Source organism: Phocoena sinus, chromosome 11 (genome assembly GCF_008692025.1).
Source record: "Phocoena sinus isolate mPhoSin1 chromosome 11, mPhoSin1.pri, whole genome shotgun sequence".
NCBI classification, from domain to species: Eukaryota; Metazoa; Chordata; class Mammalia; order Artiodactyla; family Phocoenidae; genus Phocoena; species Phocoena sinus.
In genome coordinates this window covers 39445271-39463724 of record NC_045773.1, presented here as the reverse complement: position 1 = coordinate 39463724, position 18454 = coordinate 39445271, and the positions used below count along the sequence as shown (strand labels likewise).

At 47.3% G+C, this 18454-nt stretch overlaps 1 protein-coding gene across 10 annotated transcripts in view; it reads right to left on the bottom strand.

Annotated features, from left to right (window-relative positions):
- Positions 1-1134: 1134 nt before the first annotated feature.
- Positions 1135-18454, bottom strand: part of IP6K2 (inositol hexakisphosphate kinase 2) — a 29275-nt gene continuing 11955 nt past the window's right edge. For 3 of the 10 annotated variants that reach the window (XM_032648460.1, XM_032648470.1, XM_032648462.1), the window contains exons 2-6: positions 9608-9935; positions 7488-7710; positions 6273-6448; positions 2355-2530; positions 1135-1908 (exon numbers count right to left, since the gene is read on the bottom strand). In XM_032648460.1, the coding sequence (XP_032504351.1) occupies positions 1408-1908; positions 2355-2530; positions 6273-6448; positions 7488-7710; positions 9608-9809 (1278 nt within the window). In that variant the 5' untranslated portion in view covers positions 9810-9935 and the 3' untranslated portion in view covers positions 1135-1407. Of the gene's footprint in view, positions 1909-2354; positions 2531-6272; positions 6449-7487; positions 7711-7801; positions 9936-18454 lie in introns of those variants that run through there. The other 7 variants (XM_032648465.1, XM_032648466.1, XM_032648469.1 and 4 more) reach the window with 7 other exon arrangements.

Sequence of the window (18454 nt, the reverse complement as noted above, 5' to 3'; positions counted from 1 at the left end):
CATGCTTCCTTCCGAGAGTAGACAGAAGGGCTGGTGGAGGATGGGGAGTGGGGCACCATGTGGCCTTAAGAGCTTGTTTGGCCCACCTTCCGGTCAGCCCTGACTTGGTGAGGTCTTTGGAGTCCTAGGAGGGAAGGGGGAAACCCCGGGGAGAGATCCTAAGGGTCCTGGGGACCTCCCATTTCTGTCCGGGGCTGCTCCAGCCACATTCCCTTCTGGAAGCCTGGGCCCAGGGAAAAGGGGCTGTAGGCACAACCAGGCCAGTGTATGCAGTTGGCCTGTTTTTGGACGTAGTGGATACAGGCATAGTGGACCTTGGAGAGGAGGTGCTAGGAGGTTCAGGCAAGGCAAGGGGTGGGGCTGCTAAAACTGGACATCTAGACCCTACCTTCTTAGCACTGGTTCTGTGTCCTTCTCCCTGGTGTCTGGGTCTACAGTTCAAGACCTCTTGCCACACCTCTCCCTGAAACCGTCCTAGCACAGAGCACAAGTAGCTCTCTTAGGGGCTGCCCTGGCTGGAGCCACATGAAAGATGACACTAGCGTGGTTGCAGTAGGGTCCAGGGCTGCGTAGGAGTGGTGACAGGTGGTGTGGCCAAGAGGACCACACTGCTCAGAACAACCCCTCCCATCAAGCCACCCACCTTCTGGGACCTCCTAAGACCTTGACCACAGAGCCAATGGCTGCCAACAGACCAAAGCCTGGTGGCTACCTGAGGCCCCAGTATTGACTCCAGGATGTCTGACATCACAATGTCCAGCCAATTAGCTGCTACCAGTGGCACAGGAGCTGGACCCAAGGTTTGGCACACCTGCTGCCCAACTTTGGCTTAAGCTACATGAGGGCAGGGAAAGACCTGTATCAACAGTCAAGTGTAGTTCTCTGCATAAGGGGTGCTGGGACAGACCAGCACAGATCCCACAGGGACCCATTTATGGTTATGTGTGTGGGTGCTCGGTTAAGGGACTGAGGACTAAGCCAAGAGGCTATGGTGACTTTAGGGTCCATGGGATGGGGTCACTTGAAGGAATATATTGCTGGGCCAGGGTGGAGGTCATGGCATATGTGATGTTTCTGAGGTTTGGGAGGGGGGCTGGCTGCCTATCCTTGGGCAAGAACGACAGCAGCACTGTGTACAATTAACAAAAAGATTTGTATTAGAACATTTACACTCAGGGAAGAAAGAGGTATCTGCATCATCAAATGTGGAATGTTGAAGAGAGAGTTAAAATAAATAAAGACTCCGAGAGCGGTTGGGGCTGGCTCAGGCTGGGACTCATAGAGGCCTCTGCCCATCAGCTCCAGGCTGCAAGGGCCACCGCCTGGCCATACTGGCCTCCTCCCCGACGCAGCACAGCTGTGCCTGGGACACAGAGAGTCTCTCAGGTACTGCTGCAGCCAGCAAGCTCACTCCCCACTTTCCTCACTTATCTCTGTAACAATGTCTATCAGGCTCTGGAGCCCAAAGATATAGCCAGCATCCTGGCCCTCGTGTACCACACTGTCCTCACCATACAGCCTGCAAGTGGTGTGTGCGAAATCGATCATGCGCACGTCCACCGAGCTGGTGCCGATGGGCTTGTAGGCATAGGCACCAGCCGACTCGTCGGCTGACTCCTCTGACAGGTCCTCCAAGTCTTCAGCATCTGAGTCCAGGGCCACTTCAGGCCGCTCCTTGCCATCATAAATGACCAGCAGGGAGCTTGAGTAGAAGCGGTAGGATTCTTGTCGCTCCAACACGGACTTGAGTTCAGTCAGCTTCCTAAGCACAGGGCCCAGGAGCTCGCGGCGCAGGTACCGCCCGTTGTGGAAAAACTGGAAAAGTGCCTCCTTGAAGCCCTGCACGGACAGCTTCCGGCCGTGGTACTTGTTCATGAACATGAGCTGCCCACTGCCTGCCTGGTATACCTGTGGGAGGGAGACCAGCAGGTGAGGTGCTGACAGCCATCTCAGGGCCTAGACCCTGGGGAGTGGCAGCGATATGACAGTCCTGGATCAGATCCTTTAATTTGTTAAGTATCACAAGAGACACTGTCCTTGCCAATCAACACCCACTCAGGATACAGCCCTCTGACCTGGGTTCCATCACCAGCCCCCTGCTCAGTGTATGTGTTGGTGGAGAGGGCCTAACTTTTTTGCCTTTCTCCCCCTCCTGTCCACAGCCTCTGGACTCAGCCAACCAGGGCAGCCCCAGAGACGATTACCCATGCAAGCATGCTTCCTTTTCTAACCAGAAAGTGACAGGTTCATTCAAATCTGGAATCTTTTGAGAGAACGGGACTACGCCACGGTGGGAGAATGGCAGCTCCTGGATGCCCCAGCCAGCCCACACCACGCACCTGCACTCCTCTCACCTGCATGCCACACACGCGCACACCAATGACTGCAGACGTGCTCTGCTGGCATTTGCGGATCTGGTTGGCTGCCTTCTCCTCTGAAGCATCATCACCATGCTGGCGTGTACCCATCTTGAGGTCCAGGACACAAGGCACCTCATAACGGGAAGTCAGGTTCTCCAGTAAGATAAATTCTGAGTGGTTAAGGACAATGCCCCTCTAATGAAAAGGTGCTGCTCCACGGGGCCTTGGCATTCCCAGGGTACAAGGCCTGCACACAGTGCCCCAGAGATCCTGCTATATCTCCCATGCAGGCAGCCCAGGCTAGAAGGCTGAAAGACACCTTCAATTCTTGTCAGGGAACTGGCCTGAGAACAGCCTGGGAGACACACACATCATTCCCTGAACTCAGCAAGATGTGGGACCATGGTCCAAAACATACTGTCCTAGGGACTTCCCGGTGGTCCAGTGGCTAAGACTCTGCACTCCCAATGCAGGGGGCCCAGGTTCGATCCCCGGTCAGGGAACTAGATCCCACACGCGGCAACTAAGGGTTCGCACACCACAACTAAAAAGATCCCACATGCTGCAACTAAAAGATCCCACGTGCCGCAATGAAGATCCCATGTGCTGCAACTAAGACCCAAAGCATCCATAAATAAATAAATATATTTTTAAAAAAAGTGACACAAATAGCAAAACAAAACAAAAATAGAAATGTCCTAAATTACAAACAGAACATCAAATAAATTCAGTAAATCCTAGTCTTAAATATGAACTAGAAATATCAGTATGAACTCATGAAAAGTTTTCTCTTTAAAATAAATATGTATTTCCCAGATGTGGGCACTGAAAAGATCTAGAAACAATGACCGGATGTATGAGCTCCCCTAGTGCCCAGACCAGTGCTCCTAGAGCAGGGCCAGTAAACTATGACCCCCTGCTCACTCACTGTTGTATAACCTATAAGCTAGGAATGAATGGTTCTTACTTTTTTTTTTTTTTGGCTGTGTTGGGTCTTTGCTGCTGCGTGCAGGCTTTCTCTAGTTGTGGCAAGCGGGGGCTACTCTTTGTTGCGGCACGTGGGCTTCTCATTGCAGTGGCTTCTCTTGTTGCAGAGCACAGGCTCTTAGGCGCATGGGCTTTAGTCGTTGTGGCACGAGGGCTCAGTAGTTGTGCCTCACAGGCTCTAGACCACAGGCTCAGTAGTTGTGGTGCACGGGCTTAGTTGCTCTGTGCTATGTGGCATCTTCGCGGACCAGGGCTCAAACCCGTGCCCCCTGCATTGGCAGGCAGATTTTTAACCACTGTGCCACCAGGGAGGTCCATTGGTTCTTACATATGTGTGTGTGTGTGTGTGTGCGCGTGCGCGCGCGCGCGCGGTACGTGGGCCTCTCCCGTTGCGGAGCACAGGCTCCGGACGCGCAGGCTCAGCGGCCATGGCTCACGGGCCTAGCCGCTCCGCGGCATGTGGGATCTTCCCAGACCAGGGCACGAACCCGTGTCCCCTGCATCGGCAGGTGGATTTGCAACCACTGCGCCACCAGGGAAGCCCTTATATATTTTTTTATTCATTCATTCATTCACTTATTTATTTATGGCTGTGTTGGGTCTTTGTTGCTGTGCGCAGGCTTTCTCTAGTTGTGGCTAGTGGGGGCTACTTTTCGTTGTGGTGCACCAGCTTCTCACTGCAGTAGCTTCTCTTGTTGCGGAGCACGGGCTCTAGGTGCGTGGGCTTTGGTAGTTGCGGCTCCTAGAGCACAGGAGCTCTCTAGAGCACAGGCTCTCTAGAGCACAGGCTCAGTAGTTGTAGCGCACGGGCTTAGTTGCTCCGTGGCATGCGGGACCTTCCTGGACCAGGGCTTGAACCCATGTCCCCTGCATTGTCAGGCGGATTCTTAACCACTGCACCACCAGGGAAGCCCTATTCTTATATTTCTAAGAGGTCAAAAACTGTATGGGGTGGGACAGGGAGAGTGGGAGGGAGATGCAAGAGAGAGGAGATATGGGGATATATGTATATGTATAGCTGATTCACTGTTATAAAGCAGAAACTAACACACCATTGTAAAGCAATTATACTCCAATAAAGATGTTAAAAAAATCATAGTAAAAATAAGAATTAAAAAAAAAATGTATGTAATACTTCATGACACACGAAAATTGAATGAAATTCAAATCTCAGTGACCATAAATAGAGTTTTATTGGAATACAGCCACATTCATTCATTTACATTATCATCTATGGCTGCTTTCAGGGCACAAATGGCAGAGTTGTGATGCAGTCAGTGTATGGCCTGCAAAGCTTAAAATATTCACTGGCCATTTACTGAAAAAGTCTGCAACCCCTGGTGTAGAAGAATGACTGAATTCACATCTGGAATATGAAATATACACGAGTCTGTACCAGTTCTTCATATGGGAAAGACAGCCATCAGAGACTACTGTGATTGTGTCAAAATGACTCAGGAGCCTATTTTGAAAGGCTCCCACTTGCCAAGCATGGGACAATTTGAGCATCAGTAAAGATAACTGCAATGGACTAAAACACGTCAAATATGTTTAAATTCATGGGTTCATAACAATGCTGAAAACCTCACTGGTCACCTTTGGAGGGTGTTAAGAAACCATCTCTTTAGTCTAAATCTAGTAAACAAAGGAAAATAAACTCTTAACCTGCCTTTCCTATATGAACTATACCTCAGGATAAGCATATAGTTGATGAGGAAGAGTTTCTCTTTACAGAAGGATTCCAGCTAATGAATGAAAAAGGAATGACAAAATTAGAAAATCACCTAATGAAAAAATGGCTCTAAGGCAACTGCAATACAAAAGAGAAAGACAACAAAACACCTCGCTACAGCTACAATACCATCTCTGAGAGATGGACAGCTACAATACCATCTCTGAGAGATTCTTGCCCCCACCCCCCCAAAACTGAACCTGAATCTGATCAAGCTTGTAGATAAAATTATCAACTCAATGGAAACAGAGGGGAAAGAGTAACGTGTAAAAGACACCACAGGATGTAATCAGTATAATCCAGATGGTGGGAAACTCTAGAAGACCCAGTTTCTTTGACAAGAAATTTCCAAGAAGAAAAACCAGAAAGGGTATTTTAAAAGACTTAAACATTTCAACCAAATGCAATGTGTGAACCTCATTTGGATCCCCATTCAAGCAAATCATCAACAAAAATATTTATGAGACAATTAGGAAAATGGGGTCACAAATTAGACACTTGATAGTAAGGAATTACTGTCCACTTTTCAAGGAGTAATAATGGTATTAATGTTTTAAAATACCTTTATCTTTCAGAGATACATGCTGAGGTGTATATAGATGAAATGAAATATCTGACACTTGCTTCAGAGAGTGTCCAGCTGGGGGCTGCTGGGTGTATAGAGACAGTCATGACAGGAGACTGACATGACTGGGTTAACCAACTGCTGAACCTTGGTGACTGGTACGAGGTTCAATGCATTATTCTATCTGGTACATCCAGGTTCCCTACTCCAAAAAAAAGAAAGGACCCTGTGTTTTCTTCACGTGCTAACCTGGTGAACCAGACTGAAAGGTCAGTCCTACCCCACCACAGACCCTGGCAGTTAAGCACTATTTGGGGACTTCTGTAGGAGTCTGAAAACACGAACCAGGTCCTTGCACTCCAGGCTAAAGCCCCCCGGGTGCAGGTTGGTCCCTCCATGAGGTGCCCCTGACCCCCAGGAACCCATCAGACTCCCTCCCCAGCACCTGCACTCCCAGACCAGCCTTTGGCCCCGAGGGAAGTAATATATGCCCACAGTTACCACCTAGGGTGTCCTAGCACAACCATGACTAAAAAAAAATTCAATTTCGCTCTGCAAGCTCATAGGGTCTCCTCTCACTTGCCCTCCCTTCTCCCCAAGGCAGAGATGCCCTATGAACAAAGGATACTGTACTGGTTCCGATGTTTTGCATTCTCCTTCATTCTCTGTAACTGTTGCTGGTGACACTTCATGCTCCAAGGGTTGTAGTGTTTAAGCTGGGAACTGACATTCCCCTTTTTCTCTACACTGTAGTACAAGACTTCAGATTTCTTCAGCCACTCAAATTCTTCTTCTAACTTATGGCTATAAAGAGACAAGGAGCCAATAAATCATAATGTCTTATAAAAACTCAGGGGAAAAAAGGCATGAAGGAACTTTCTGGAGTGATAGGAAGTTTCATACCTTGATGTGGTGGTTGTTTTAGTGCACACAGTAAACACTTCATTTACCATAGTATATTATACCTCGACAGTTGATTGATTGATTTAGAAACTTTAATCTTTATTTATTTATTTTCTTTTTTAAAAATGTTTTAGGCTGCGCAGCATGCAGAATCTTAGTTCCCCAACCAGGGATCGAACCCATGCCCTGTGCATCGGGAGTGCGGAGTCTTAACCACTGAACCTCCAGAGAAGTCCCAAGACAGCTGATTTTTAAAAAAGGGGGGGGGGTGTCAGCTCGCTGTTTTTCTACAGTTGTTTTTCTACAGTAAGGAAAACCTTCGATGAAAGAACAACCTCTGCCTCCAGCCCGCACCCTGCAAGGCAGCCTTCACTGCCCTCTTCTTCTAGGTAGTACACCCCCTGGCTTCTGGAACATCCAGGTTCCCTGACTCAGAATGCTGGAGACTGAAATTCCATGAGAATAAGTCAACTTACTTAGCTACGTTTTTAATATATATATAATTTATCTTTTCACAAGCTCTGCCAAGGTGTGGCACTTGGAGCGCTCTGCCTACGGGGATCCCCAAGATTTGGGGATGCCCAACTGACCATTCTGTCTCCCACTATCAGTGAACAACCTGAGGTGATGGGATGGCTTCTGTCTGGGTCACTGCTACATCCCCAGGATGCCACATAGGGCCTGGCACAGGGCAGATGCAGGAGGAGTGAGTGACTGAAACTTTTTTACAGCTGCCACTACAGTTGTTTTACCCGAAATAGCATGATATAACTCAGAGGCAATTAAAGAGAAGCTGGGCACACCATGTGGGAACTGACCACTGAGTGACGAGGTACCTACTAATAAGTCCATAGTGTGAGTCCTTAGCCCTAGGGGACTGGGCTGTAACTGAGATCCCTCCTCTCCCACGGAGCTCAGTCTCCTCTCAGTCTATACCCACCTCTTCATCTTCTCCTCCTTCCGGTGCTGGCGCACCCAGTCCTTAGGGATCTTTTCTGTTTCTAGGACGTGATGTTTTTTGTTTGTCCACCTTAGTAGCTTACTTTTTGGTTCACAGTCTGAGTTATCTACACTGTCCATAGTTCCGTGGTCCCCTTTTAATGGATATGCTATTAAACACAAGTTCCTGTCTTCATCTTCTTCAAAGCGCACAGATACCACACCTGGAAGAAGGGTGAGGAACAGAGAGGACTTTTAATTCCACAGGAAGATGTGTTACAAATAACATGATTGTAACGTTTATTTTTTTCTTACCCTGTTCCTTAGTCTCTATGTTGCCAGAGGCCCCAAACTCATCTGCAAACCTAACAAATATCAAAACATCTAGAAAAGATGACACCATACAAGACAAGCAATTAAGGAGCAAACATGGCCGAGAGTCTTCCTCTCTGATGCACTCAACAAGGCAAGAGCCAAAGAATTACAAGACACATTTTTCCATCATTGAAAATGTTTATTAATTTTTATGTAATTCTTCTAATCCTAAGAGAGACGTAAAAACATTTGCTCTTTATATCTTGTGGGAATTTTTAAGGCCCTAAACAGAAACTCCAACAGCCTTGAGGCTTGCTTTAAAGCAGAGCCTGAACAGAGATTTGCCTGAGGGGTAAGAAGCATCCAATGGTAAGGGAAGACTGGGCAAGCAAAACAAAATAAAGGAGCAAACGAAACAAACCACACAGCACAAAAGACACCCTAGCAAAGGCTTCTTGCAGTGCCCCCCCACTGGGCACCCCAAGCCTTTTGCCCTTCTTGAATATATTGCTTTATTGGTCTTTGCAGTCTCATGTCACAAAAGAACAAAATGAACACAAGGCAAATAGGGTTGGGCTGGGAGCACAGACGCGTAGTGGCCTTGAAAGCAGCTTTCCCCGAGTCTCTAGAACCTGCCATGTGTAATTAGACAGTCTTTGAGGAGGGGGCTGTCAGGTGAAAGTGTTTCAGCAGGTGCCGACGAGTGCCTTACAGCCGACTGGCTGAACACCTTTCCTCCCAGGCCTCTGTGGCCTGGGATCACTCAATTTGCTCAGTCCTTGCTGCAGGGGAATGCGTGCTCAGAGAGACGACACTTCTGAGGTGGTACCTGGCTCTGGGCGCAGAGGAGCCGGGGTGGGGAATTCAGGGGACCACATTTTCCTGTGGCCATGGGAAAAGAACCAGGGAAAAAAATGGGGGCGGGGCAGCCAGCTAACAAGGGGCCTTTGGCTTTGTCCTGGAAAAAACAACAGAGAAGGACCAAGTGAGGGCCCCCAACTCCCCCACCCCGACCGCAACACACATGCATATTCAGAGTACAAAGAGAGATGCCCAGTACATTCTGTCTTCAAAGAGCATGTTTCAACAGTTCCAGAAGAACCCAAGTTGTTCAAGAGTCTTTTGCATAACCAGGTAATGCAACTTTAAAATTAATTTCCTTAATGGATTCTTCCTGATTTACAAAGGATCTCCGCCCTCCCCAGGAAAGACCACACCATGCTGTTGGCTGCTGATTCCCCCCCACCCCCACCAAAATGCATTATAAAAAGGAAGAGTCACCACATGTGAATTAAAGGGTTGCCGTAATATAGCCATTTCGGGGACATTCCGTAATAGCAAAGGGCTTCAGCTAATCAGCACAAGCCTCCCACTCCTGCATTCCATCTGACTCAACTCTGCTCCCAGCCTACCTAATCAACAGGGCTTCTGGTTTCCTGGAGGACAAAAAGCAGGCGGCAAGTATTCTGGGTAAAATCCTCCCAAAGTCTTCCCCGGATGTCTCCTCATGGGGGACTATGGGTTACCGAGATAAAGAGACACCTGAACATAAAACACAACTACACTTCCACCAAAAATAAACTCAAAACAAACCCACAAAACAAAACAGAATTGAGCAATCTTACCAGGACTTGAAAACTGAGGGTGTGAGGTGCTGGGCGGAGGGCCAAGAGGAGGAGGAGGGAAAACACAGAGTGAGTGGGAGGGGTGAGGGCTCCGGGGATGGCTGCCTGGGCTTTCCTTGGCCGCGATGCCTTGCATGTCCTTGCCAGGCGCTGGCGACCCCTACAGCAGCTGGGGGCTCACCTTTGTACTGGGGAGTGAATTTGCGCATCTCCGCAGGGAGGGTCTCGTAGAACTGGTGCTCCCTCGGGACCAGAGGCTTGCACAGGGTCGTCTCGTTGAAGCGGAGCACGCACGAGTGCCCCCCGACCTGGTGGACAAAGGGCTCCAGCAGGATGCCCTTGGCGCGGGGCTCCACGTCCATAGCCCTGAAGGCTGGGCTCATCCTCCAGGTGCAGGCAGCAGGGAGAAGGGGGAGGCAGCGGGGTGCAGCGGCCAGCGCGTCCTCTGTCGTCTGTCCGTGCGTCCGTCTGTCTGGCCTCAGCTCCTCGGTTGTGTGGGCCAGGACGCTCTGCCGGAAGCAAAGAGTGACAACGGAGTTGGAAAGGGCCAGGAACCGCCTTAGAGACTCTAGCCCTCCTCTTCCAGCAGAAAGACAAAACAGCCTGAGCTCCCGCGGGGTCCCGCCCACGCCGCCCACTTCGGCCCCGCCTCCTCCCACAGAAACAAGCAGCCAGAGCTCTCCCCCGCGGGCCGAAGCCGACTGGCAGGGACTGGTTGCGGGACCCCGAAAGAGCCCCAATCACCCCACCAGGCGTTAGAAAGCCACTACCGCGAAGCCACGACAACGAAATTGTTATTTTAGGTAAAATCACAATTTCAAACCTAATATCCTGATTAAATCTTACCATTTTCTAATAAAATTGTTAAACTTACAGTAATTTATATCCAAGTCCCTCCATTAATTATATAAATATATTTTAATAGACTTTATTTTTTTAGAGCAGTTTTAGGTTCACGGCAAAATTGAGAAAATACAGAAATTTCCCATATGCCCCGCATATGCATGGACAGCCTCCTCCATTATCAATACCCCCCATCAGAGTGGTACACTTGTTACATATGATGATGAATCTACACTGATACAGCACCATAGTCTACATTAGGGTTCACTCTTGGTCGTTAATTTTTTTTTTTTTTTTTGGCGGTACGCGGGCCCCTCACTATTGTGGCCTCTCCCGTTGCAGAGCACAGGCTATGGACGCGCAGGCTCAGCGGCCATGGCTCACGGGCCTAGCAGCTCCGCGGCATGTGGGATCTTCCCGGACCGGGGCACGAACCGGTGTGATGTGTCCCCTGCATCGGCAGGTGGACTCTCAACCACTGCGCCACCAAGGAAGCCCGTTAATTATGTTTTTATAAAATGCATTTAAAGGGAAAACCTACTTAGGCACCATCTAGTAAGATTTACTCCCCCAGGGTGCACACACTTCCCTGCTCAAGGCCAAAGACAAGCCCCATTAACCTTATTAGCAGTGGAGCTTGGGCCTAGCTTTAATGATTAACGTCTGTATCGAAAAACAACTGATCAAGGCTGGCTAACTCCTTTTAAAAAGATACACAGTGTTCTAGGTCACCAACTATTTTTATCCGTTCTATCCAGATCTCCAAAAGCTGGGGCACACCTTTAAACCAAAGCTGCATTCTTGGGGCACTAAGGGGTCTCATTCACTGAGATCCAGGAACTTAGACCTGACTTCAGATCCCCAAGCACACTGGATCTCAGCAAAGCGCACCTCTATGCGCCTGTGGACCGTTTCAGGGTCTGTCAACCTCCTTCTGTTTTCTGTCTATAATTTACAGACTACACAGTTGCCACTAGCACTACTAACGGGGCTTGGGCTACATTTCAGTATCTGTACTGGTTTCTTACCGGGAACTCCTCCAACTCCCATGACTCCAACTGAGATGGTGGTGGTGAGAATGGGTTGGCTGGAGATTTGCCCACTGTCCTCTAAGGTGGGTAAAGCACCCCAGTCTATGCTAGGCTCACTATAGGAACTTACTTCATATGGTCCTCGGGATACTCTCTATGAGGTAGACACCTCTCTCCCTGTTGGAAACAATGAAGCTGATTCTGGGAGCTGAGGAAACTCATCTAGGGCTAGGGACAAGAAGCCACAGTTTCCAAATGAACCTCAATCTGTTGGATGCCCCCACACAGCTGCCTCTGGGGCCCAAGGTCTCTGGCACATCTGCCTTGGTATAGCACTTAAAAGTATATGGGACAGGGCTTCCCTGGTGGCGCAGTGGTTGAGAGTCTGCCTGCCGATGCAGGGGACACGGGTTCGTGCCCCAGTCCGGGAAGATCCCACATGCCGCGGAGTGGCTGGGCCCATGAGCCATGGCCGCTGAGCCTGCGCTCCGCAACAGGAGAGGCCACAACAGTGAGACGCCCGCGTAGCAAAAAAAAAAAAAAGTAAAGTATATGGGACATTTATCTTGTCCTGTGACAGTGCTTTCACCATGTATTTATATTTCCTGTTTATAAAGCAGCCTCTTTAGGGACTTCACTGGTGGCGCAGTGGTACAGAATCTACCTGCCAATGCAGGGGACAGGGGTTCAAGCCCTGGTCCAGGAAGATCCCACATGCCGCAGAGCAACTAAGCCCGTGCTCCACAACTACTAAGCCTGCGCTCTAGAGCCTGCGAGCCACATCTACTGAACCCATGCACCGCAACTACTGAAGCCCGTGCACTCTAGAGCCTGTGCTCCACCACAAGAGAAGCCACCGCAATGAGAAGCCCATGCACTACAACGAAGAGTAGCCCCTGCTCGCAGCAACTAGAGAAAGCCCACGCGGAGCAACAAAAACCCAACACAGCCAAAAAATAAACTAATTTTAAAAATAAATAAATAAAGAGTTTAGCTGGTGTTAATCTCTTCCTTTCAGAGAGAACACCCATTGGACTCAAGGATTAGGAATCAATAAGCTTTCCTATATGCAAAGAGCAGAATACCAAAGCTTCTGATTTCTCACCTGGCACTACCTTCTCATTACAGAAGCCCTCAGGAGGGCATGTGCTGTGAGGAGTCCCAAGACACAACACAGGCAATCAGCTCGAAGGATGAGTACCTTCCAGCCATTCCAGACTCTCTCCGGAAGGTGGAGCTCTGAGATGCTTGGCCACGCAAGCCCTTTAGGTTTATAGAGACCAGTTCACACCAGTTTTTCAGTAGTGAAAAAGACATCTTGAGTAAGAGCAACACCAAAGGAAAGCTACTGACTCATGATCGGTCTGCCAGTACCCAAGCAAGAACCAGGTACCATAATTATTAAACTGTGAAAGCACAAGATGCTCCCCATGGGCCAGACTTTAGAAACACAATTCAAACCTTTCATAAACGTGTAAAACTCCTTTTGTTACTACAGCAATGCTGACACCAATGCAATCCCTTTCCAACTCTGTTCAAGATTCCTTAAATGTATTCAATTAAGTAGAAAAAAAATCTCTCTCCAGACATCTCTCTTACCCATTCCCCACCTCCAGCGAAAAATCCAAAACAAAAACTGGTCCTTCATGGCAGCTCTCTGGAGTATGGTTCGTGGGTGTGGCTGGAGGCTGAAAAGCCCAGTGAGGGTCTATACCTCCTTCTCCCAGGTCTCCTGTGTGTTCATTAGCTGCTGGAACCTTGACACGGAACCTTGCCAACCCTCCCGCCAGCACCCAACTCTGGCAGTCCACAGGACATTGCTCCCCGGAGAAGAATCATCATCTTAGGTAGAGAGACAAGGAAAATAAGGCCCTTTCTTGCCTGTGCCAAGCCTGATGACAGAGGAAACTCCTAAATGGTAGAATTAGGGAGAAAACTGATCCTGTAGTGAGGTGGAGCCAGATTCTAGTCCCAGTTCTGCCATTCAATTGCTTGGAGGAAGATTCCAAGTCCCTGCTCCCTTTGGGTTCCAGTTTTCTGGTAACCAGCAGTTTGTTTTAATCAAATAGGAAAAAACAGTAAAAATCATTGCATTGCACATAATAAGGTTAAGTCCTGTTTTGTGATTCTTTGATTTCAATTATGTTCAATCTCTCAATATGAAGATAACTATGGCTTCTCTGTACAACATACTTCTTACATTTGGGGCTTCAGACAAAGAAATGCAGCTTTTGTTCTAGGGTCCCTTACAGACCCTATCCCTATGGGAAAATGAAGGATCAACTTCCCAAGGATTACACCCCAGATCAGTTTCTTCTCTAGTGGCTTCAGCCTGGTCAGAAGAAAGAAAAATGCCCAAAGCACCTGCTCTGTTTCACTGCTACTCTTTTTCTGTTCCACATGTGGTTTGAGCAGCTGGATCTCTTAAAGGTTTTTAAACATCTGAGGTCTAAGGCCCAGTTTCCCAGGAATCCTAGAATATTAATGGTTACTGAGAAGTCCATGTGATGTGTGGACCCTGAATCTAGTGAGACAGGGAGTAACCATAAAACACTGGCTTCAGATTTAGCATCTATTTTAGCTTTCCAAATTGCCTCACGTTTGTCCATGAAACTATTGATAGGTAAGAAACACAGAACATGATTCATCCTAGGACAAGACATAGATTTCCCCCATAGCCCATCCCCCTAAATCTATCAAATTGGTTTAAGGATCTGCTGGAAACAATGCCTTAATAGTCTTAACTTATAAAATACTGCAAATAGAACAACTATGACTCATGAAAAGCCCTGGGCCCTTAGCTCACACATCTAGAATGTGGTTCATGAGGCTACAAATGGGCTCTGCTGGGGCTACTTACTCTGCCTCAAGAAAAGCCCCAGGGTTGGGCAGTCACAGGAGATGGTGTGAAGCACACTAGCCCAATGGTGGACGAATAACCTTGACCATCTGCACCTCCGCTCCATGAGCCCAGAGCCACTGCCCACATCTGCACACATCCATACACAACCCATGACTATACCACCAGGGTCAGTCACTGGAATTCTCAAACGTTGCTGGTAGGAATAAAAGAAGTACAGCCACCTTGGAAAACAGTTTGGCAGTTTCTTATTAAGTCAGACATATACTTATTATATGACCCAGTAATCCTACTCACAGGTATTTACCTAAAAGAAATGAAAACAAATGTCCACATAAAGACTTGTACACAAATGTTCACAGCAGCACTATTCACCATAGCCAAAAGGTGGGAACAACCCAAATGTCCATCAAATGGGTGAATGAATAAACAAACTGTGGTGTATCCATATAATGGAATATTATTCAGCAATAAAAGGAATGTATTGATATAGCAACAACAAAGATTAATCACAAAAGCATTATGTTGGGCTTCACTGGTGGCACAGTGGTTGAGAGTCCACCTGCCGATGCAGGGGACGCGGGTTCGTGTCCTGGTCCGGGAAGATCCCACATGCTGCAGAGCGGCTGGGCCCGTGAGCCATGGCCGCTGAGCCTGCACGTCCGGAGCCTGTGCTCTGCAACGGGAGAGGCCGCAGCGGTGAGAGGCCCACGTACCACAAAAAAAAAACAAAAAAAACATTATGTTAACTGAAAAAAGCCAATCACAAAAGACTATATACTGTGTGATTCCATTTATATGACATTCAAGAAAAAGCAAAACTGTAATAGTAGAAAGTAGATAAGCAGTTGCCAGGGGGCAGAGGTAGGAGAATAGGACTGACTGCAAAGAGGTCCAAGAGAACTTTTAGGGGTAATGAAAATGTTCTATGCTGTGACTGGAACAGTGATTACATGGCTGCATAAATTTGTCAAAACTCGTCAAATTATAGACTTAAAATCAATGAATCTTGGGGCTTCCCTGGTAGCGCAGTGGCTAAGAAGCCACCTGCCAATGCAAGGGACATGGGTTTGAGCCCTGGCCTGGGAAGATCCCACATGTCGCAGAGCAACTAAGCCCGTGTGCCACAACTACTGAGCCTGTGCTCTAGAGCCCGCAAGCCACAACTACTGAGGCCGCAAGCCACACTACTGAGCCCATGTGCCACAACTACCGAAGCCCGCACGCCTGGAGCCCATACTCCGCAACAAGAGAAGCCACGACAATAAGCCCGTGCACCGCAAAGAAGAGTAACCCCCGCTCACAACTAGAGAAAGCCCGCGCACAGCAATGACGATGCAACACAGCCAAAAATAAAAAACAAATAAATTAATTAATTAAAATAAATAAATAAAACCAATGAATCTTATTGTATACAAATTATATTTCAATAAACAGCTTGAATTTTTTCTTTAATTTACAAAAGTTTCATAAGTACAAATTATTTTAATAATCAGAAAAGACTAATTAAAAGATCATATTAGCTGTTAAACAGGGTTTTTTAAAATAAATTTATTTTATTTATTTATTTTTGGCTGTGTTGGGTCTTCATTCCCGCACGCGGGTTTTCTCTAGTTGTGGCGAGCGGGGGCTACTCTGTATTGTGGTGTGCGGGCTTCTCATTGTGGTGGCTTCTATTGTTGCAGAGCACGGGCTCTAGGCACGCAGGCTTCAGTAGTTGTGGCACGCGGGCTCAGCAGTTGTGGCTTGAGGGCTTATTTGCTCCACGGCATGTGGGATCTTCCCGGACCAGGGCTTGAACCCATGTCCCCTGCACTGGCAGGCAGATTCTTAACCACTGCTCCACCAGGGAAGTTCCAGTTATCTTTTTAAATTCTTGTAAAGCCAAAAAAAAAAAAAAAAAAAAAAATTCTTGTAAAGCCAAAGCAAAAGCATACTTTACACACAAAGGAGAAAAACAGAAGCATAATGGTCCAATAAGCCTTTCAGTAAAACACCCATCACAAAAGAAAAATCAACAGCAAATCTGCTCCAATTATACTGGCTTTCTTGTTATTTCTCAAACATGCTTGATATATACCTACCTTAGGGTCTCTGTCCTTGCCAGTCCCTCTGCTTGGTGCACTTTTCCCCACATATCTCCCTGGCTCACTCTTGTACCTCCTTCAGCTCTGTATGCAAATATCACCTTTAATGAAGTCTTATTTAGCCACCCCATCTAAAAGTGCCATATCTCCCCATCCACATTCCTTACACAACCATGCTTTATTTTCTCCTCAGCACTTATCACCACCTAACATACTATATGTTTTATTTGTCCTGTTTATTTTCTGTCTCCTCCACCCTGCCCCACCAGAAAAAAAAGTCCATAAGGTCAGACATTTTTTGTTGTTGTTTGTTTGTTTGCAGTACACAGGCCTCTCACCGCTGCGGCCCCTCCCGCCACGGAGCACAGGCTCTGGACACACAGGCTCAGCGGCCATGGCTCACGGGCCCAGCCACTCCGCGGCACGTGGGATCTTCCCAGACCAGGGCACGAACCCATGTCCCCTGCATCGGCAGGCGGACTCTCAACCACTGCGCCACCAGGGAAGGCCCCAGTCAGACATTTTTGACTGCTCTGTTTACTGCTGAATCTCCAGAGCCCAGAAGAGCACCAGCACCGAGTAAGCACTCCACAGGATGTGCCTCAAATCACTACTGCGTCATGAATACCTGCTGCACACAGATCAACAGAGAACTCAAAAGGCACCCACTGCAATTATCCAAACCCACACCAACTGCACAGGGAGTACAATCGTTAAAAAGCGGCACGCCACACACTTTACAAAATGCATTCTGAGCATCGGCTGGATATTAATTTTGCATTTATAATCTCCCACCTTATTAACTCTGCACTAACTGGGGAGTATAAATGAAGGACCCTGCACCTGAATACTCATCTGGGTCCTGCTGGTGTGGAAACATTTCATGTAAACAAAGCCTAAACTCTTAATCTAATGACAACCAACCTCTTGGAAAATTCTCTCTTGTAGAAAATCAGGCAGAAGAATGGTCACTGAAGAATAAACTTTTAAAATGTGGATACGAGAAGATTAAAATCTATCATAGTTTAAAACAAATATAGTAGTTAGGATTCAGAAATTCTGTGTTAGTATTGAGTTGACATCCCAAACACCCAAGGCTTTCAGGTTGCTAAGTTATCACTGAAAGATAATTATCCCCATCTTTTGCAGGCAAAGCAAAGAAAGGCCATGGGGTTGGTGCTGAGTATTTGCTGAAGGCCTTTCCAACAATGCTGGTGGGTCTGCCATCCAGCTTCAAACAAGGTGTCTCTGCAAGACAGTGCAGGAGAAAAATTATCCCCTCCATGATCTGGACTTCTAGAAAAGCTGGGCAGCAGATAAGGCACAATCCCTGGTGACAAAATGAATAAACCAAAAGGAAATTTAGCAAAATAAAGCCAGGAAGGAAGAAGAAAGCTGTTAATGTTTGCCTTGTGGGAGGCACCAAGGAAGGTGGCTGACCAGACTGACCCATTTGGGTCATGGGTATATGGCATCAAACTACCACCAACCCCAGGAAAACTCCCACCACTGCTCCATAAAAATCAGGTCCTGGCAGGACATCTCTTATACCCCAACGTGAACGCACTCACCTCCACATCCAGCAATATGAAAGTGTATGATGGACTATTAGGATACTATAAAACATTGTTTATCACTTTTATATTTTTAAAACAATCTGATATGCTCTTCAATTAAAAGAAGCAAGACACAGGGAATTCCCTAGTGGTCCAGTGGTTAGGACTCCATGCTTTTACTGCCGGGGCCCAGGTTGGATCCCTGGTCAGGGAACTAAGATGCCACAAGCCATGTGGGGCAGCCAAAAAAAAAAAAAAGGAAGATACAAAATTGTATAATCTATGATATTAGCTGAACTATGTCATAAGACTTACAGAGGAAAAGACTGGCAAGAAGTTCCAGCTTTGCCACTAAATTGTACACTCAGAAGTGGTTAAAATGGTAAATTTTATGTTATGTTCATTTTACTACACACCGAAAAACCCTAAAAACAAAAATACCAGCTACTCACAGGGGTCATGGCTGCTTACCCCCTCCCAAGGCCCTGGAGTCACTGTATAAAAAAATGTTGAATGTCTTGAAGTCTCACAGCTGATATATGAAAAAAATTTGACAAACGTTTCCCAAATTTGATGACAATCCTAAAAATTTACATGATATATGATGAATTGTGAGGCTGAAAGAAACTGTTCTAAGTTGTCAATAATAGA